Here is a 16,120-nt window from a genome sequence, read left to right on the forward strand (position 1 = left end):
ATCTACCCTCTGTAGGTAGATCTGGCCATGGCGGTGCTCACGCGTTGTTTCTTTCTTAGAGGTGTCATTGTTCAAGCGCTTTTCTCACAGTTCGGGTGTTGTCGTCGGTGACGCTTGCCACTGCATGCTGGAGTTCACTTCGATAGGACTTTCGAAGGCTGCATCTCTCTCTCTCTCTCTCTCTCTCTCTCTCTCTGTGTGTGTGTGTGTGTGTGTGTGTTTGATGTTGGCAGTGGCAGAGCTATGTGTAGGCTTTGGGGTCGGCTGACGCCACAACTTTTCTATGACACCCCTTTGGTTTTCTAAATTTTCTACATTAGTCCTTGGGACTTGAGAAGATTTACCCCATATAGCTTACTAATGACCCTACTTGTTTCCTGCCGGGGTTGCCACTGGGCGTTGGTTGTGTGGCCATCATGTAGTTCAGCTCTCCTTTCCCAATTATACGGGCTTTATCTTCACCTAAAGACAGAAAAAATAAACTCCGCACTAAAAAGCATTGTCGGTTGTACCGACAGTCTAAAACGAGTACTCCTCTAAAACATATTGCGCAAAGATCATGGATCAAACATGCATATGATCCCTTTCTCTTGTAAGCCATTCAAAACCTAAAAACAATACGAATGGTCAACTGTTGCCAGGAGGAGTCCATGTGAGTTTCCACAAAAAATATTGAGGGAGATAAGTCCATCTGGATGTGGCGGCCATTACTTATGGAACACCATATGCCTAAAATATTTTATGCGGCTGAGGAAACCCGCAAGTAAGATCGCACCGACTAACAAGAAAATGCCATATGCCTAAATAAAATAAGGACCATCAAATGGACTAAAGCCCTTGCTTCTCCTTAGAAGCGAGTAAGATCATCGCGTACGTACCTGTCAAAGAATAATGAGGCCATCGCGTACACTCTAGCCCTTCTTCTCTGTAGAAGCAAAGAGAACGTCATAGTAGGATAGTATATGTAGTAACCGTACTACCAAGTGTACTCATTCCTAAAGCTGCACTAACTACGTACCAGTGAAGGATTGTAGGAAAGCAAATCCGGTACTTGGAAGGACGATGGTGATCAGAACAACTTCTTTTAGTTGGGCACAAGCACTAGCATCAAATCCTCCAAAAAAAGAAGCATATATCACCAGGGAATAATGCACAACCGAAAGAGAAGAACTTTCTTGTTTTAGAGAGGTAGGCGTTTGACTTTCCAGCCCAGCGCATATATACTCTCTCCGTTGCGCCTTGTGGAAGGAAAGCCAAGCACATATACGTTGTACGTCTGCAAACCAGAGACGAGCTGACGAGCCCACCCCATCCCCACTTCAAACTTCAAGGTCGACCTCCTCCTCCTCCTCCTCCTCTTCTTCTTCTCTCTCGTCCATTGGCGAGGGCCACCATGAACGGCAAGGGCGGAGACGGTGGAGGAGGACACGAGAGCGGCGGGAGCGACCACGACGACGACATGCGGAAGCCGCTGCTGGTGAACACGGGGAGCTGGTGGTACGCCATACGCAAGTCCCACGTCTCCGCCTTGCTCTGCACGCTCATCGTGGCGCTCGGCCCCATCCAGTTCGGCTTCACCGGCGGCTTCTCCTCGCCGACGCAGGACGCCATCACCCGCGACCTCAGCCTCTCCATCTCCGAGGTCATTCTCAATTCCATTGCCCGTCTTTGTTTGACTTCGCTGGCCTGGCCTGGAATCCTAGCTAGTGACTGACCGACGACGCTGGGCTACTTGCAGTTCTCGGTGTTCGGCTCGCTCTCCAACATCGGCGCCATGATGGGCGCCATCGCCAGCGGCCAGATGGTGGAGCACGTCGGCCACAAAGGGGTCAGATTTTCTTACCCAATAATGCTAAACATACAAAGAGTTCTTTTTTACCTAGCCTGTCCGTTCTTTTTCTACGCAGTTAATGTTTGCCGCACGTACGTAGTATTTAATTGTGAGATCCACCCGTTTGCACCGTGTTTGCCTCTAGAGTCGCCGTAGATATTATTTTTCCTTGACCTGCTTGTCTTTTTCTAGGCATCTTTCGTTAGTTGTAACTTGTAAGCTGTATTTCATTGCGAGATCGACCGGTTTGCCACTTGTCCCCTCACATCACATTTAAGAAGGGTCGGTGTCAATCCTGTCTGTTGATGGGTGCTTCCATTCAACAGTGCAATCTTTTGAGCAATCGGTCTATTTTAACCATTTAAAGCAACAAAAAAATGGATAAGATTTCTCAATCTAGACAGACTTAATTAATCATGCTAACATCTCAGTGATGGAGGTTCTTATATATCAACAAAGATAAATTAGACAGCCAGCTGCCACCCACATCCCTCATGTAATATACTCCCTCCGATCCGAAATTACTTATCACTAAAATAGATAAAATTGAGTGTATCTAGAACTAAAATACATCTAAATACATTCATTTTTTCGATAAGTATTTCAGAACGTAGGCAGTATGTTTGACAAGAGCATGGACGCGGCCGATTGGTTGGCCCAAGGCGGTATTTTATTTTTGAGGAAAACGGCAGAACTCTGGTGTGTATTTTTGTTGAGCAAGCACAAGAAACAAAAGGATTGGCTTGCATGCATGCGCGCATGTACTGCTACAGCATGTTGCTAGCTAGCATACAATAATACTCCCTCTGTCTTATAATATAAGAACGACTTTTACAATAATGTAGTGTCAAAAATGATTTTATATTATAGGATGGAGGGAGTAGTATATAGTAAGTGTAAAATCAATCCTACAGCCGGAATATAGTAAGTGGTAGGTGGATATGGGCTGCTTCACCGACTATTGCTGACTTCCCCCAAAGAAAAAATGAATTATTGCTGAGGATGTTGCCGTCACCGGGGGGCGGCAGGTCGCTCGCCAAGAGAACGAGACGTCAAAACCACATTGTAGGCCACGATAGAATAGGGACGGCCCGAAATCGACGTGGCCGAACGGGCCACCACGCGCTGACGGAGCTGCACTGTTGCCGAAGCCGACGCCTTTGAGTGAATGAAATAATGAGAGAGAGAAGGAAGAAAGAGAGAGTTTTAGCACTTTTATAAATGAACATACGAATAACTAGTTGGCTAATCATTTTTATATGGACATAAACAACTATCTGGTTATATCTATGACTAGCATGTACGTACGGAAGCCTATAGCGTCATGATATGATATGATACTCCCTCAATTCCACAATGTAGTGCGCATGCGCTTTCCGAAATTTAAATTTAACCAACGAGACCGACTGCAGCGGGAGCAAAAATTATGCCATTGAATTCGTACTGAAAGAGTGAATTCAGTGGTATAGTTTTTGTTTCCGCCGTAGTTGGTCTTGTTGTTTAAATTTATGGTTAAATTTAAATCTCGGAAAGCGCGGACGCACTACATTGTGGAATGGAGGGAGTACTCAATAATGTCAATCGTGAGGCAGGTCAAGGAATAGAAAACAAAGCATCCGCCAAAAAAAAAGAGCACAAAGTGTGGATTTGTTATTTATTTTTGCGAGAAGTTTTTCGTGAATATATTGGTACAAACATAAACAATACTGAGAGTCTGAGAGAGACAGCTAGCTAGTTGAAGAGGGAAAAAGCTATAAGATAGACATCGCGTATAAAGCTAGCAGCGCAAGTGCGCGGATCACCCATGTTGCGCAAGTTGAATAAGCTGTGGTTGAATAAAGTGGGTGGTACTCTCAAAAAAAAGGAATAAAGTGGGTGGAATTACATGTATGGGTGCAATTTCGCACATCAAAATCCGGACATTTCTCTTTCGCTAAAGTGAAATTATGGGCTCCAGAAGGTGGTGCTTTGCTTGCACCATCTGCTACGTTGGAGTTTGGCCTTTTGAGGTTCATGAGGTCGACACTTGTGTATGTTGAAAATCATGCGTATGTTACCACTAATAAAATTCTGTGGTCGACACTTGTGTATGCACTTAGTAGAGTCATTATCACCTTCTCGCACCCATATGTTTTGAAGAACACTCCAAAAGGAAAGGGGTTCAACCTTTATGTCTAGAGGACCCTCCATGGATATTTTTCCTTGGCCTGCTTGTCTTGTTGTAAGCAGCTACTGTTAGTTGTAAGCGGTATTTCATTGCGAGACCGACCGGTTTGCCACTTGTCTCCCCACAATTAAGAAGGGTCGATGTCAATCCTTTTTGTTGATCGATACTTTCATTCCATGTACTTTCTTTGTCACATAATGTAAGACGTTTTTTGACATTACACTAGTGTTAAAAAATATTCTATATTATGGCACGGAAAGAGTAACAAACAACAGTGCAGTCTTTTGAGCAACCTATCAACCTTTACCACTTAAAGCAACAGAAAAGGTGGATGAGATTGCTCAATCTACACTTAATCATGTTAACATCTCAATGGCGGAGGTTCTTACCAACACAGATAAATTAGACAGCCAGCTGTCACCACATACCTCATGTGATATACGTTAGATCATGCAATATATTGTTATGTTAGATAAGGCCGGGCATAGACGCGGTCGGTCGGTCCAAGACGGTACTACCATATACTATATGTCGGGACTTTCTTCTTCTCGGCGTCACCGTCGACTGGACCAATGTCCAAAGCCAAGATGGTTTCACCGTCGACTGAAAACAGAAGTGTGGCATCGCACACCCCACACCACAGCACACGTACTGTTGCAGCAGCTAGCTTGAATATATTATGGGCTGCTCTGCTGCAGCAGCTTGAATGAATTATTGCTGAGGGTGCTGCCATCACGTCAGGTCCGCACTCCACAGGTCGCTCGCCAAGAGGAGGAGACGTCAAAACCACATTTGTGCGATAGAATAGAGACCGGCCGTGAATCGACCTGGGCGAACGCACCGCCGCTCGCTACTGGAGTTGCACTGTTGCCGAAGGCGACGCGGTGCCGGTGAGTGGAGGAAATAATGATAGAAAGAGAGAGTTTTGACATTTTTAAAACATGAACGTACGAATAAGTAGTTAGGTAATCATTTTAAATCGTACATATAAATAAATAGCTAATTATCTATAACTAGCATGTACGTACTGAAGCCTATCGCGTCGTGATGCCATGTGACATTAAATAACGTCAATCATGATTCATGAGGGAGGTCAAGGATGACAACGCAAAGTTCGGATGCGAGGCATAATGTTTAGATTTATTTAATTCTTGGTGAAACATTTTTCATGAATATATTGGTGGAAACAAATTAAATAGTACCAAGAGATAGTAAGTTGAAGAGCGAAAAAAAAAACTATAGGATAGATATTGTGTAGTAAAGCTAGCAGCGCAAGTGCGCGGATCACCCATCTAGCTCAAGCTGAATAAGGTGTGGTTGGATAAAGTGGGTGGGATTTTGCACATCAAAAGCTGGACATTTTTCTTTTGCTAAAGTGAAACTATATATGGACTCCAGAAGGTGGTGCTTTGCTTGCACGATCTGTTGCATTGGAGTCTAACCCTTTGATGTTCATGAGGTCGAAACTTGTGTATGTAAAAAATCATGCGTATACTACCATTAATAAAATTCGGAATCTACTCCCACCTTGTATAAATGCAATCAAATCTGCCAAGTAGACAAAAATATGATTAACAAGATAATTAATAGGAGGGAGCAGAATTTGATGACTCCATAAACAAACGATATTAGGCACACATACCTAAGCGAAAACATAATTTACTGCCCACAACTAATTAATAGAGTTGATCAAAATCGGACGTCCTTCAATGGAGCTTGCCTTTCCAACGCCTCAAATGTTTCTCTAAGCACTCTAGGACATGTTCTCACACCGTATTAGTGAGACATCGATAATGGATTGAATTCCTAAATGTTTAATCAGGAATTGGCTTTGTGTGCAACCAATTAGGTCAGTGTGTTGTGCATCCGCCTCTTTAGCTTCTCTGAAACATAACGACTCGGTTTAATGGAAGTTAATCTAGAGACCTGACATTTGCTCAAATCTGAAAGCAAGAGTTTCAGATTCCTAGCCTCATCAAGGTCAATGTTCCATAAAAACAGGCATCTCATTGAGTTTTAGCTTTTGAGGCTAGGATATCATTTGCATATGATTTCGCATATGTACATGGGGATATCATTCTCATCCGTCGTAACTTATGAGATATCATCTGCTTGGGTCTCGCCGAGTGTGAAGTTCCCTCCATCTGAAGCCCCGAACAGAGACTTATAATATCCGGTGATATATCGTTTCAACTCCAACTCTGCCTGACCCACGATCTGTCTGGCATCCAGGTTAAAAATATGCTTCTTCCCATGTCGCCCATTGGTGACCATATGGAAACATGGTGTATTGTTATCACACTCAAAAAGGAATTGGGCTTTGGATCTTTGGTACCGCTTGATTTGCTCTTTTCACAATAGACGTGCAATCTGCTCATTGGATTGATTTTTTATATCAATCTCCTGATGAGACAAAGTGCATGTCTCCGTGATGTTATCGATGCCATCAAGAATATTGGTAAGGTGTTGCTTTTTTTACATACCACTGGTATGTTTCGCCCATTCAAATAGGAATTGCCTAGTAGCCACGGTTTAAAAATTCGATGAATAGGCGTCCGACAACGAAGTTAGAATAGGCGTCCGACAACGGCGGGCCTTCCCATACATTCTTAATTAAGTTTACAAAGTCATCCCGTTGTAACCATCCTAATTCAAATTTGAATGGCCGGGGAGTAGCAGGGGAGCTAGTAGAGTTAGAATCGGGAATGAAGGGCACTTGGTCAGAAAGTGTCTCAATATGCTCCGGGGAGCATGTACAGTCACGAGAGAAAACTTTAATTTCCATTCTGTGCAATCGTCACAACATTGTCAGCCTAACATATGTTGCGCATAGATCATGGAAGAGCAACATACATGCATGTGATTGCTTTCCCAGTTGGCCAATCGAAACCTGAAAACAATAGGAATGGTCAATGGTTGCCGGGAGGAGTGCATGTGGGTTATCGCAAGATAAGAGAGAGACCAGTCCATGTCTAAAATAAGGCTACCGGCGAGACCTGTAAGTAAGATCACACCGACTAACAAGAAAAATATATCAGATGCCAAAAATAAGGACCATCACTTAGACTCCAGCACATCCCATCTCCTTGGAAGCAAGCAAGATCATGGCTTACCTGTCAAAAATAACAGAGACCATCGCGTACACTCTAGCCCATCTTCTCCGTAGAAGCAAAAAAATAATGATTGTACTAACAAGTGCACTCTAACTACTTACCAGTGAAGCATTGGGTATGAGATTGTAAGAAAGCAAATCCGGTGCTTGGAAGTAGTAGAAGGAAGGACTAGGACGATGTGATCAGAACGGGTTCTTGTACTCAACTAATTGTCCCATCAGGAGGGAGGGGTCGACCAGATTGTAAGAGAAATGGTTACTTGGTTAGTGGAATAATGCCTGCGGTGCAGAATAGCACGAGGATAACATGCCCAACCGAAAGACAAGACCTTACCCTAGGTAGGCTTTGACTTTTGAGCCCTGCAGCGCACATGTATTGTGTGGAAGGAAGCCAAGCAACCATACGTTGTACCTGTATACGTCTGCAAACAAGCTACCTAGCTAGAGACGGAAGAGCCCATCCCACCCCGACCACCTCTCCCCATTTCAAAGTCGACATCCTCTTCTTCCCCCTCCCTCCCCCTCTCTATCGTCCATCAGCCAGGGCCGCCATGAACGGCAAGGGCGGAGACGGCGGGAGCGACCACGACGACATGGACATGCGGAAGCCGCTGCTGGTGAACACGGGGAGCTGGTACAAGATGGGGTCGAGCCTCACGGCGGGGAGCTCCTCCATGGCCATCATCTGCGAGTCCCACGTCTCCGCCTTGCTCTGCACGCTCATCGTCGCGCTCGGCCCAATCCAGTTCGGCTTCACCGGCGGCTTCTCCTCCCCGACGCAGGACGCCATCACCCGCGACCTCGGCCTCTCCATCTCCGAGGTCATCATCATCCTTAATTCCATCGCCCGGCCGTCTTTGTTTACTCTAGTGCCATCTGTTGTTGTTGTCGCCGGCGGCCGGGCTTGGCCCTGGCCCAGGACCCAGTGGCTGACGCTGCGCTAGCTGCAGTTCTCGGTGTTCGGCTCGCTCTCCAACATCGGCGCCATGGTGGGCGCCATCGCCAGCGGCCAGATGGTGGAGCACGTCGGCCACAAAGGGGTCAGATTCTTTTTACTTACCGTGTCCGTCTTTTTCTACGCACGTAGTATTTCAAATTTTCAATGCGAGATCGTCCTGTTTGTCTCAAACAAGTTAAGAACAACCCTAGCAGAGTCGCCGTATATGCCTCGGTCTTCATAATACTCCTTTCGTCTGAAAAAACTTATCCCAAAGTTGTCCTTCAAATGAATGTATCTAGCACTAACTTTGTGCTAGATACATCCATTTTAAGGACAAGTTTGGGACAAGTTTTTTCATCTTTTACTATTAGATATATCTATTTAAGAGACAAATTTTTTCAGACGAAAGGAGTACTAACTACTAATATGAAGTTTCGAGGGGAGCAAATAACAACGCCCTCTCAACACGTATTATCATGAAAAAATGGCGGAAGGACGCTCGCACCCATTTGTTTCGAAGGACGCTCCGAAAAGAGGCGTGTTCAACCTTGGTATTTAGAGCATGCTCCATAGATATTTTTCCTTGGCCTGTTTTCTACGCAGCCATAGTATTGTTGGTCGCAGGCAGTATCCATTGCGAGATTGACCGGTTTGCGACTTGTCCCCTCAAAATTAAAGAAGGGTCAATGTCATTCCCTTTAGTTGATAGATACTCCCATCCCATGTACTAGTACTAGTAGTAACAAATAGCAATACACTCTTGCGGGCAATCCATCTAGGAGTACGTATTTTTTACCATTTAGAGCAGCAGCAGAAATAACAAAATGGATGAGATCTATCATGCTAACGGCGGAGATTCTTATATCAATCAACAACCCAAATAAATTATGTCTTGTGGGCATCACCGTCGCCTAGTTCCGTGTCCAAGACGGTCTCACGAGCTGCACCGGAAACACGAGTGTGGCATGCATGCGTACGCGCGCCCCACACCAAACACGAGTGTGGCATGCATGCGTACGCGCGCCCCACACGTACTGCTGCAGCATGTTACTACCACTGGGCTCCCAATTAATCCCACAACCTACTGTGCTGCACTAGCTGGTAGATACTATTCCCTCCGTTCCTAAATATTTGTCTTTTTAGAGATTTTAAATGGACATCATATACGGATGTACATAGACATATTTTAGGGTGTAGATTCACTTATTTTGCTCCGCATGTAGTCACTTGTTAAAATCTGTAGAAAGACAAATATTTAGGAACGAAGGGAGTAGTAGGTTGCTGCAGCGCCAATGATTATTCCTCCTAAAAAATTTTAGTTGAATTATTGCCTGAGGAGGATATCAATCACTGAGGATCCGCAGTGTACGGTGGAGTAGGACGGGCCGAGATCGACATGCATGGGCGACTTGGCCGGCCAGCGGCCACCGCTGCCGGAGTTGCACTGTTGCCGACGGCGACGCGGTGAGGGAAGGAAATAATGCATTTAAAAAAGGAAAATACATACGTACAAACAACCATAGTTGGTTATATCTAGTACAGCTTTTAGCATTTTTAATGAACATAGTACAAGCAACTGGTTGGTTATATAATTAAGGTGCGGGCCATAATGTTCAGATTTAATTCTTGGCCAAGCATTTCTCATGAAATGATTGGTGGAGACATAAGCAGGTGATAGTACCAAGTTGAAGAGAAAAAAAAACTAGAAAATGGAGAAAGGGCTTTTGTTCTCAGAAATGCTAAAAATCTGACATTGGATTTTTAGACGACCAGATTTGCCATGCGAAAACAAATAATATTCACATACTTGTGTGTACGACTTCCATGTTCTTACAGTAAAAGTTGCCATGTAGCGTGAAAAACTGACCAGAAAATTATCATGCTGCAGCGATTAGTTGCCATGTGTTCGATCCGGATACAACGTACCTGGTCATAGCCTTTCGTTAGATTTCTATTGAAGTCCTTTGTTCTCGATGCTATCCCTATCCATAAGAGCCTACCCGCAACCCAACTTGGTAAGTCTAATCGTGCAAGTGGGAGGAATTTTGCACATCAAAAGTTGGCCACTTTTCCTTTGGCTAAAGCGAGATTATGGGCTCCACAAGGTGGTCATTTGCTTCCACGATCCGCTACATGAGTTTCACCTGTAATTAGGTTCATGAGGTTAACACTTATGTATGCTGAAAATCATGTGTAAGCTACTCCCTCCGTCTCATAATATAAGAATATTTTTGTCACTAGTATAGTGTTAAAAATGTTCTTATATTTTGGGACAAAGGGAGTACTACGGAGTACTAAATAAAATTAAGAATCTACTCAATGATAAGGGTGACATAGATGGGTCTACCACAATTAATATAGCATACATAAAAAACAAAACTAGCATGCCATCTACAACTAGATAAGCCTAGTTTAAAAAAAAACTAGACAACAACCATATCGCATACAAAATAATCGGTCGCAAGTTGGAATTTCTTATGATGGTGTGGTTGAGGAAGCAGTGGATGAAGACGAAGCTGAGTAAGAAGATGGAGTAGTAGTGCCGAGCACTTTCTATGACTTGGCTACCCATGTAGACTGCCGATCGTCAGGTAACATCCAGAGTCTACTGTTGTGTCCTCGTCTTCCTTGAGGGAGATGAGCACAGTGAGAGCGATGTTGGTTCATGGATGTGAATGAGGCGAGTCTCTCAGTAAAAAGATAGTAAAAAGATGTGGAGACACTTTTGCTGTAACAACTCTCTAGCAGCACGATTTTACTTGCCTAAGTTTTAGTAACTGCCCCGGAGACTTCTTCGTGTGTGCTACGTAATAATCATATGAGGGCATGCGTGTTTATGCAATCATTAGTATGCGTGACAATTTATATGTGGGTAAAGCAAAACGATGACCTAAAAAAGGATTTGCTGGCACTTAGCAATAGCCGCACATCGCAAGGCTGGACTAAACTTCCCCTACGCCAAAATTCCGCAAGCACACCTTTGACTTCAAACCGTGCATCTAACGGTATATGTATCATACTGCAGTCAAGGATTGGAATAAATAGACGAAGGTCTTTCATTGTTGGTGGAGTATTTCGCAGAAAACCATTACAATTGGGGTCGCCTTTGTACAAAACCTTAATTGACTATCATCTTTTTTTCAAAAAAAATATCAATTTGCAGACTTTGTGCTTCAGAAACGGCGTCATAGAGCAGTTAGCGAGACATTGATGCTTCTACCGGAAAAAACTATAGTTGGGCATGGCAATCTCTTTTTGGCAGAAAAATGTAACCGGTGGTTTTATGCAAAATCCACCCTAAATGTGCAGTTTTTTTCCTCAAAATACCCCCCAACCAGAAATTGAATCATTTGATAATTTGCCCCTTTCAAAATGACTGGGGTTCGGATCCACCCTTCACTGACAGAATCCCAGGACAAGGACGACGTGGTCGCCGCTGCCGATGCAGTGCGGGGCAGGAACCGCAGGATTGCTCCTCCTGACAGCAGCCAGCCACAGCCGGTCCACCGCTCGTGTGCCGGAGCTCGCTGCGGTGACGAGGGGGCGTGATTTCCGCTCAGCAGGATGCCCTCGTCCGGGTGTCACCCGGTGTCCCTCCCAGGCGCTGGCGCGCACGCGAGCTGTTCGTGAGAATGCCTAACGGCTATCTGGCCTTGGCCGTCGTCGCCCCTTGCGTCAGAAAGAACATCACAGACCACAGACCGTTCAGTGAGCAATCAGTGCTTCTTGCAAAAAGGATTATGGTAGACCGGTGGTTTTTCGCCCGAAAAATTAAAGTTCTTTTCTGCAAAGTCGATCCCAGTCGCGCTGGTTTATTGCTAAATTCTCTTATTGCCGTGTTAAACTTCAGTATGTTGGTCGTATCTTCGCAATGTTTCAGTAGCTGACCGAACTAATGATCTTCTCTTGAGCTCTAACAAAGCTTGTGAATTGATTTTTCAGGCGTTGATGATCGCTGCTGTTCCTAACATCCTCGGCTGGCTCGCCATCTCCTTGGCAAAAGTACGACAATGCCTTTTTTCCTGACCTTAGTTTCACCGTTTGCTGCTTCTGAACTTGACACTTGTTGGTGTTTGTTTTACAGGACACTACGTTTCTGTATACGGGGCGATTGCTTGAAGGATTTGGTGTTGGTATCATATCCTACACGGTTCGTTTAACAGCACTCTGTGCCTGCTTATTCTTTGCATACAAGATCTATGCACGCAATCTATCTGCTTATACAGGATGTCACTATTGTGGGAGCAAAGTTGCTCATCCCATTGTGGGCTAGTTAACATGCTTAGTCTTGATCTGTGATTTATACAGGTGCCTGTATACATAGCAGAGATTTCTCCTCGTAACAAGAGGGGCGCTCTAGGCTGTGTGAACCCGGTAGGCCTATCCTCCCAAGGATCTTGTCTTATTCTCACAAAGACCTATTAGCTTGTCTATGCTGGAGTGGACTCATTGTTCTTTTGTTCATTCTGCAGTTGTCTGTAACACTTGGGATGGTGTTGGCCTATGTGCTCGGCATGCTTGTTCCTTGGAGGATGCTTGCGCTGATAGGTAACATGGCTAAGTGCCGACGTGTTACTGAACTTTGTTGTTTTCACTCTCAGTTTTCACTTAACCTCTAATATTGAGGCTAAAAATATCGGTAACAGTAAATGCCATGTTGACAAATATGACTAGAATTCGTAGATATCTAGGCAAACATTTCCGTTTAAGCTTTTGAAGGAAAAGTTACTGTGTCAGTAATCTATGCTGATTTCGCTAGTACTTTATGGGCTTAAACGAATGTGTATGCTTCTGGTTTCTGAACCTCTGACTATTTCTGATTCAAATCTCTGGGCTGTCTTTCTTCTAGGAACCTTGCCATGCACAATATTGATACCTGGCCTACTCTTCATTCCAGAATCTCCAAGATGGCTGGTCTGTATACGCAAATGTATACAAAGTGCTGCATCATTCTGAATTTTTTATTAACCACTCATGTGCATCAATCTCCAGGCAAAGATGAACAAGATGGATGATTTCGAAGCCTCTTTACAAGTTTTGAGAGGATCTGAGACCGACATCACCTCAGAAGTGAATGATATAAAGGCAAGCACCTGCCTTTTTTTTCTAGACTAACTAACTACAAATCTTTCTATGTGATCACCAATGTTTGCTTTAACATTATGCAGACAGCGGTAGCATCAGCAAACAAAATGACGGCAATTCGTTTCCAAGAGTTAAACCAAAAGAAATTCCGCATGCCCTTGATAGTAATTTCCTTGACTCGCTGTTTTATTTCATACCAAAATTCGCAATTGCATTTTGTAATCGTGATTGTGGTGCAACTTGGCAGCTAGGAATTGGCCTGCTTGTACTACAACAGCTAAGTGGGATCAACGCCATACTGTTTTATGCAGGCAGCATCTTCAAAGCTGCAGGCAAGCTGTACAATTTGGTCATTAAATTTCCTTCAGTGCAATATTATGGTGTTATATTATAGTCAATTTTAGCTTCTATATTTAACATGAAAAGCTCTTCAGGTCTTACAAACAGCAACTTGGCCGCATGTGGACTTGGAGCTATTGCGGTGCGTAACTTGATATATATCTTTTCTTGTCTCTTAGTAGTTCACATTAAGATGCTGACAGCATTTATAATCAGCTTCTTGCCACTGGAGCTACAACCTGGTTGCTAGACAGAGCTGGCCGACGGATCCTACTTATTGTAACTTTCCTCCTCTCTTTGAAACCAGTTTGTTACTGTAGTTGTCTGTAACTACTCCCTCCATCCCAAAATTCTTGTCTTACATTTGTCTAGATACGGATGTACCTAATACTAAAACATGACTTGATACATCCGCATTTGGACAAATCTAAGACAAGAATTTTGGGACGGAGGGAGTATAATTTAGCTCTCACTTCAACTTCCAGATCTCTTCTGCTGGGATGACCCTAAGCCTTCTTGCAATTGCCGTCATATTTTTTCTCAAGGTATGTTCAGGTTTCTTTACTATAGGATACCGGTATAAATAAAATACATAATACATACACCACACCCTTATAATAGTCTATTAAGTGGATCGGGGTTTTATCTTTTTGATTGGTGATATTATCACCAGGCCTCTTCTGCCGAATATTTTTCTTATATTATCATCATTTATGTGTTCCAGGACAACGTTCCGCAAGATTCTGACATGTATTACATATTAAGCATGGTCTCCTTGTTTGCTATTGTGGTATGTCCATCCGCCAACTAGATTGTTTGGTCTGAAAATTTACATAGCAAATCCACGAGCTGTGCCTGCGATATTAACCTGACACTTGTTCAGGCTTATGTGATCACCTTCTCCTTCGGTATGGGTGCCATTCCATGGGTCATAATGTCTGAGGTAATATAGTGAATCTGCACACTGCGTATAGAACCATAGCTCATAATTAATGTGGTTTAGGCATGTCACTGGTGCATTCACATAACCATACTGCTGGACTTTTTATGTGTTTGTAGATCCTGCCGGTTAGCATCAAGAGCCTGGCGGGAAGCTTCGCAACGCTCGCCAACTGGCTGACCTCCTTTGGGATAACAATGACAGCAAACTTGCTGCTCAGCTGGAGTGCTGGAGGTTCACACTGATCTTCCACTCTTCCCTCGAGTAGGATTATGGACCCACGGATCTGACGGAGATCATTTCTGTTTGTTTACGATCTCGACAGGTACCTTTGCGTGCTACACGCTCGTGAGCTCTTTCACGCTCATGTTCATCATCCTCTGGGTGCCGGAGACCAAGGGAAGAACTCTCGAGGAGATACAGTGGTCGTTCCGGTGAGCTCAGTCGGTAGTTTTCGCGGTATATATGTCGGAATTATTCTTCAAGCCGGGCATCGTCTTCTTTTTACTAGTCTGATTGCTCGAAGAAGGCCAATTATACAAAAGAAAAGAAAAACTTTGTCGTCTGTATATTCCTGTACAGCCATTGTTTCAGATGACTCTGTAAAGGGGGCATGTAATTATTATGCTCTGTTTTCTTCTCTGGGTTCCGTGCTGGCGCAGCTGGTGGTCAGCTCCCACTGTGATATACCATGTAAAAGAAATAAAACATTGACTAACAAGAAAATGTCATATGCCTTAGATAAGGACCTTTATGCGGACGTGGAGTTTCTGCACCCGAGCTCATATGAGCTCGGGTGAACAGTAAAATCGAACAAAAATCGAAAAAATTTCAAAAATTTCCAAATTTTTTTTGGTAGAAACATTGACAAAAGTTTTAAGTGCTTGCAAAAATTCGTCATGAAATCACATTTCTAGAAGGCGTGGCAAAAAAAACAAAATTGGTACTCTGAAAATGCTACTTTCAAAAGCATTTTTGAGGCTGAATTTATTTTTTTTGCCACGCCTTACAGGAATGTGATTTTATGATGATTTTTTGCAAGCACTTAGAACTTTTGTCAATGTTTCTCTGAGAATTTTTTTGGAATTTTTTGAATTTTTTTTTCGATTTTACTGTTCACCGAGCTCAAATGAGCTCGGGAGCAGAAAGGCACTTTCGCCTTTATGCCTTCATTTTCCGTAGAAGCAAGTGAGACCACCCGGTGCACTCTATCCCTTCCTTCTCCGTAGAAGCAAGAGAGCACTGCTATATAATATTACCTCTATTCCGGCGCTCGAGATCCGCATCCATCTAGCTTGGTACATTTAGAGTAGTTTTAACTAAGTTTGATATAATATATCTGAATCTAAGTATAAATGGTTTGAATCCGGAAACAAAGTGGGGGCGAGCATTAGGGGTGTCCACGGAAAAAATGGGGGTGTCCGTTTTGGGGATAGCCTTGAAGATGCCCTTAGCCTACAATTGATCCTACACAATGCGCAGCAATAAATATACCGTTGAAGCTTCAATGGATGCCGATGATGTTAACATGGACGATCACTGAGGGTCCGCAGGTCGCTCGCCAAGAGAACAAGGCACCAAGCCACAATGTATGGGGTGATGGTAAAAAAGATACAAGTGGAGATCGACAACGGCGAAATGGTGACTATTGGCTGAGTTCCACGGTATATGAAGGCAATGGGGGAGACCTCCATGTGAGAGTTTTA

The 16,120-nt window shown here is 43.8% G+C and overlaps 1 protein-coding gene across 5 annotated transcripts; it reads left to right on the forward strand.

The window, feature by feature from the left end:
• Positions 1-1,030: 1,030 nt before the first annotated feature.
• LOC119291981 (sugar transporter ERD6-like 4) lies at positions 1,031-15,056 on the forward strand. Of its 5 annotated transcripts, XM_037570795.1 has the most exons (18): positions 1,031-1,477; positions 7,719-7,931; positions 8,061-8,150; positions 11,993-12,052; positions 12,135-12,200; positions 12,359-12,424; positions 12,523-12,598; positions 12,900-12,964; positions 13,043-13,135; positions 13,219-13,299; positions 13,383-13,467; positions 13,570-13,616; positions 13,691-13,753; positions 13,960-14,019; positions 14,199-14,264; positions 14,358-14,417; positions 14,534-14,648; positions 14,740-15,056. In XM_037570795.1, the coding sequence occupies exons 1-18, from the start codon at positions 1,394-1,396 to the stop codon at positions 14,850-14,852; spliced, it is 1,503 nt and encodes a 500-aa protein (XP_037426692.1). In that variant the 5' UTR covers positions 1,031-1,393; the 3' UTR covers positions 14,853-15,056. The 5 variants fall into 5 exon arrangements, 4 of the variants coding, with proteins under 4 accessions (XP_037426692.1, XP_037426691.1, XP_037426690.1 ...); XM_037570794.1 differs by lacking the exons at positions 7,719-7,931; positions 8,061-8,150 and adding an exon at positions 1,739-1,828 and having other exon boundaries at positions 1,033-1,642; XM_037570793.1 differs by lacking the exon at positions 7,719-7,931 and having other exon boundaries at positions 1,033-1,642.
• The last annotated feature ends 1,064 nt before the right edge of the window (positions 15,057-16,120 follow it).

Source organism: Triticum dicoccoides, chromosome 4B (genome assembly GCF_002162155.2).
Source record: "Triticum dicoccoides isolate Atlit2015 ecotype Zavitan chromosome 4B, WEW_v2.0, whole genome shotgun sequence".
NCBI classification, from domain to species: Eukaryota; Viridiplantae; Streptophyta; class Magnoliopsida; order Poales; family Poaceae; genus Triticum; species Triticum dicoccoides.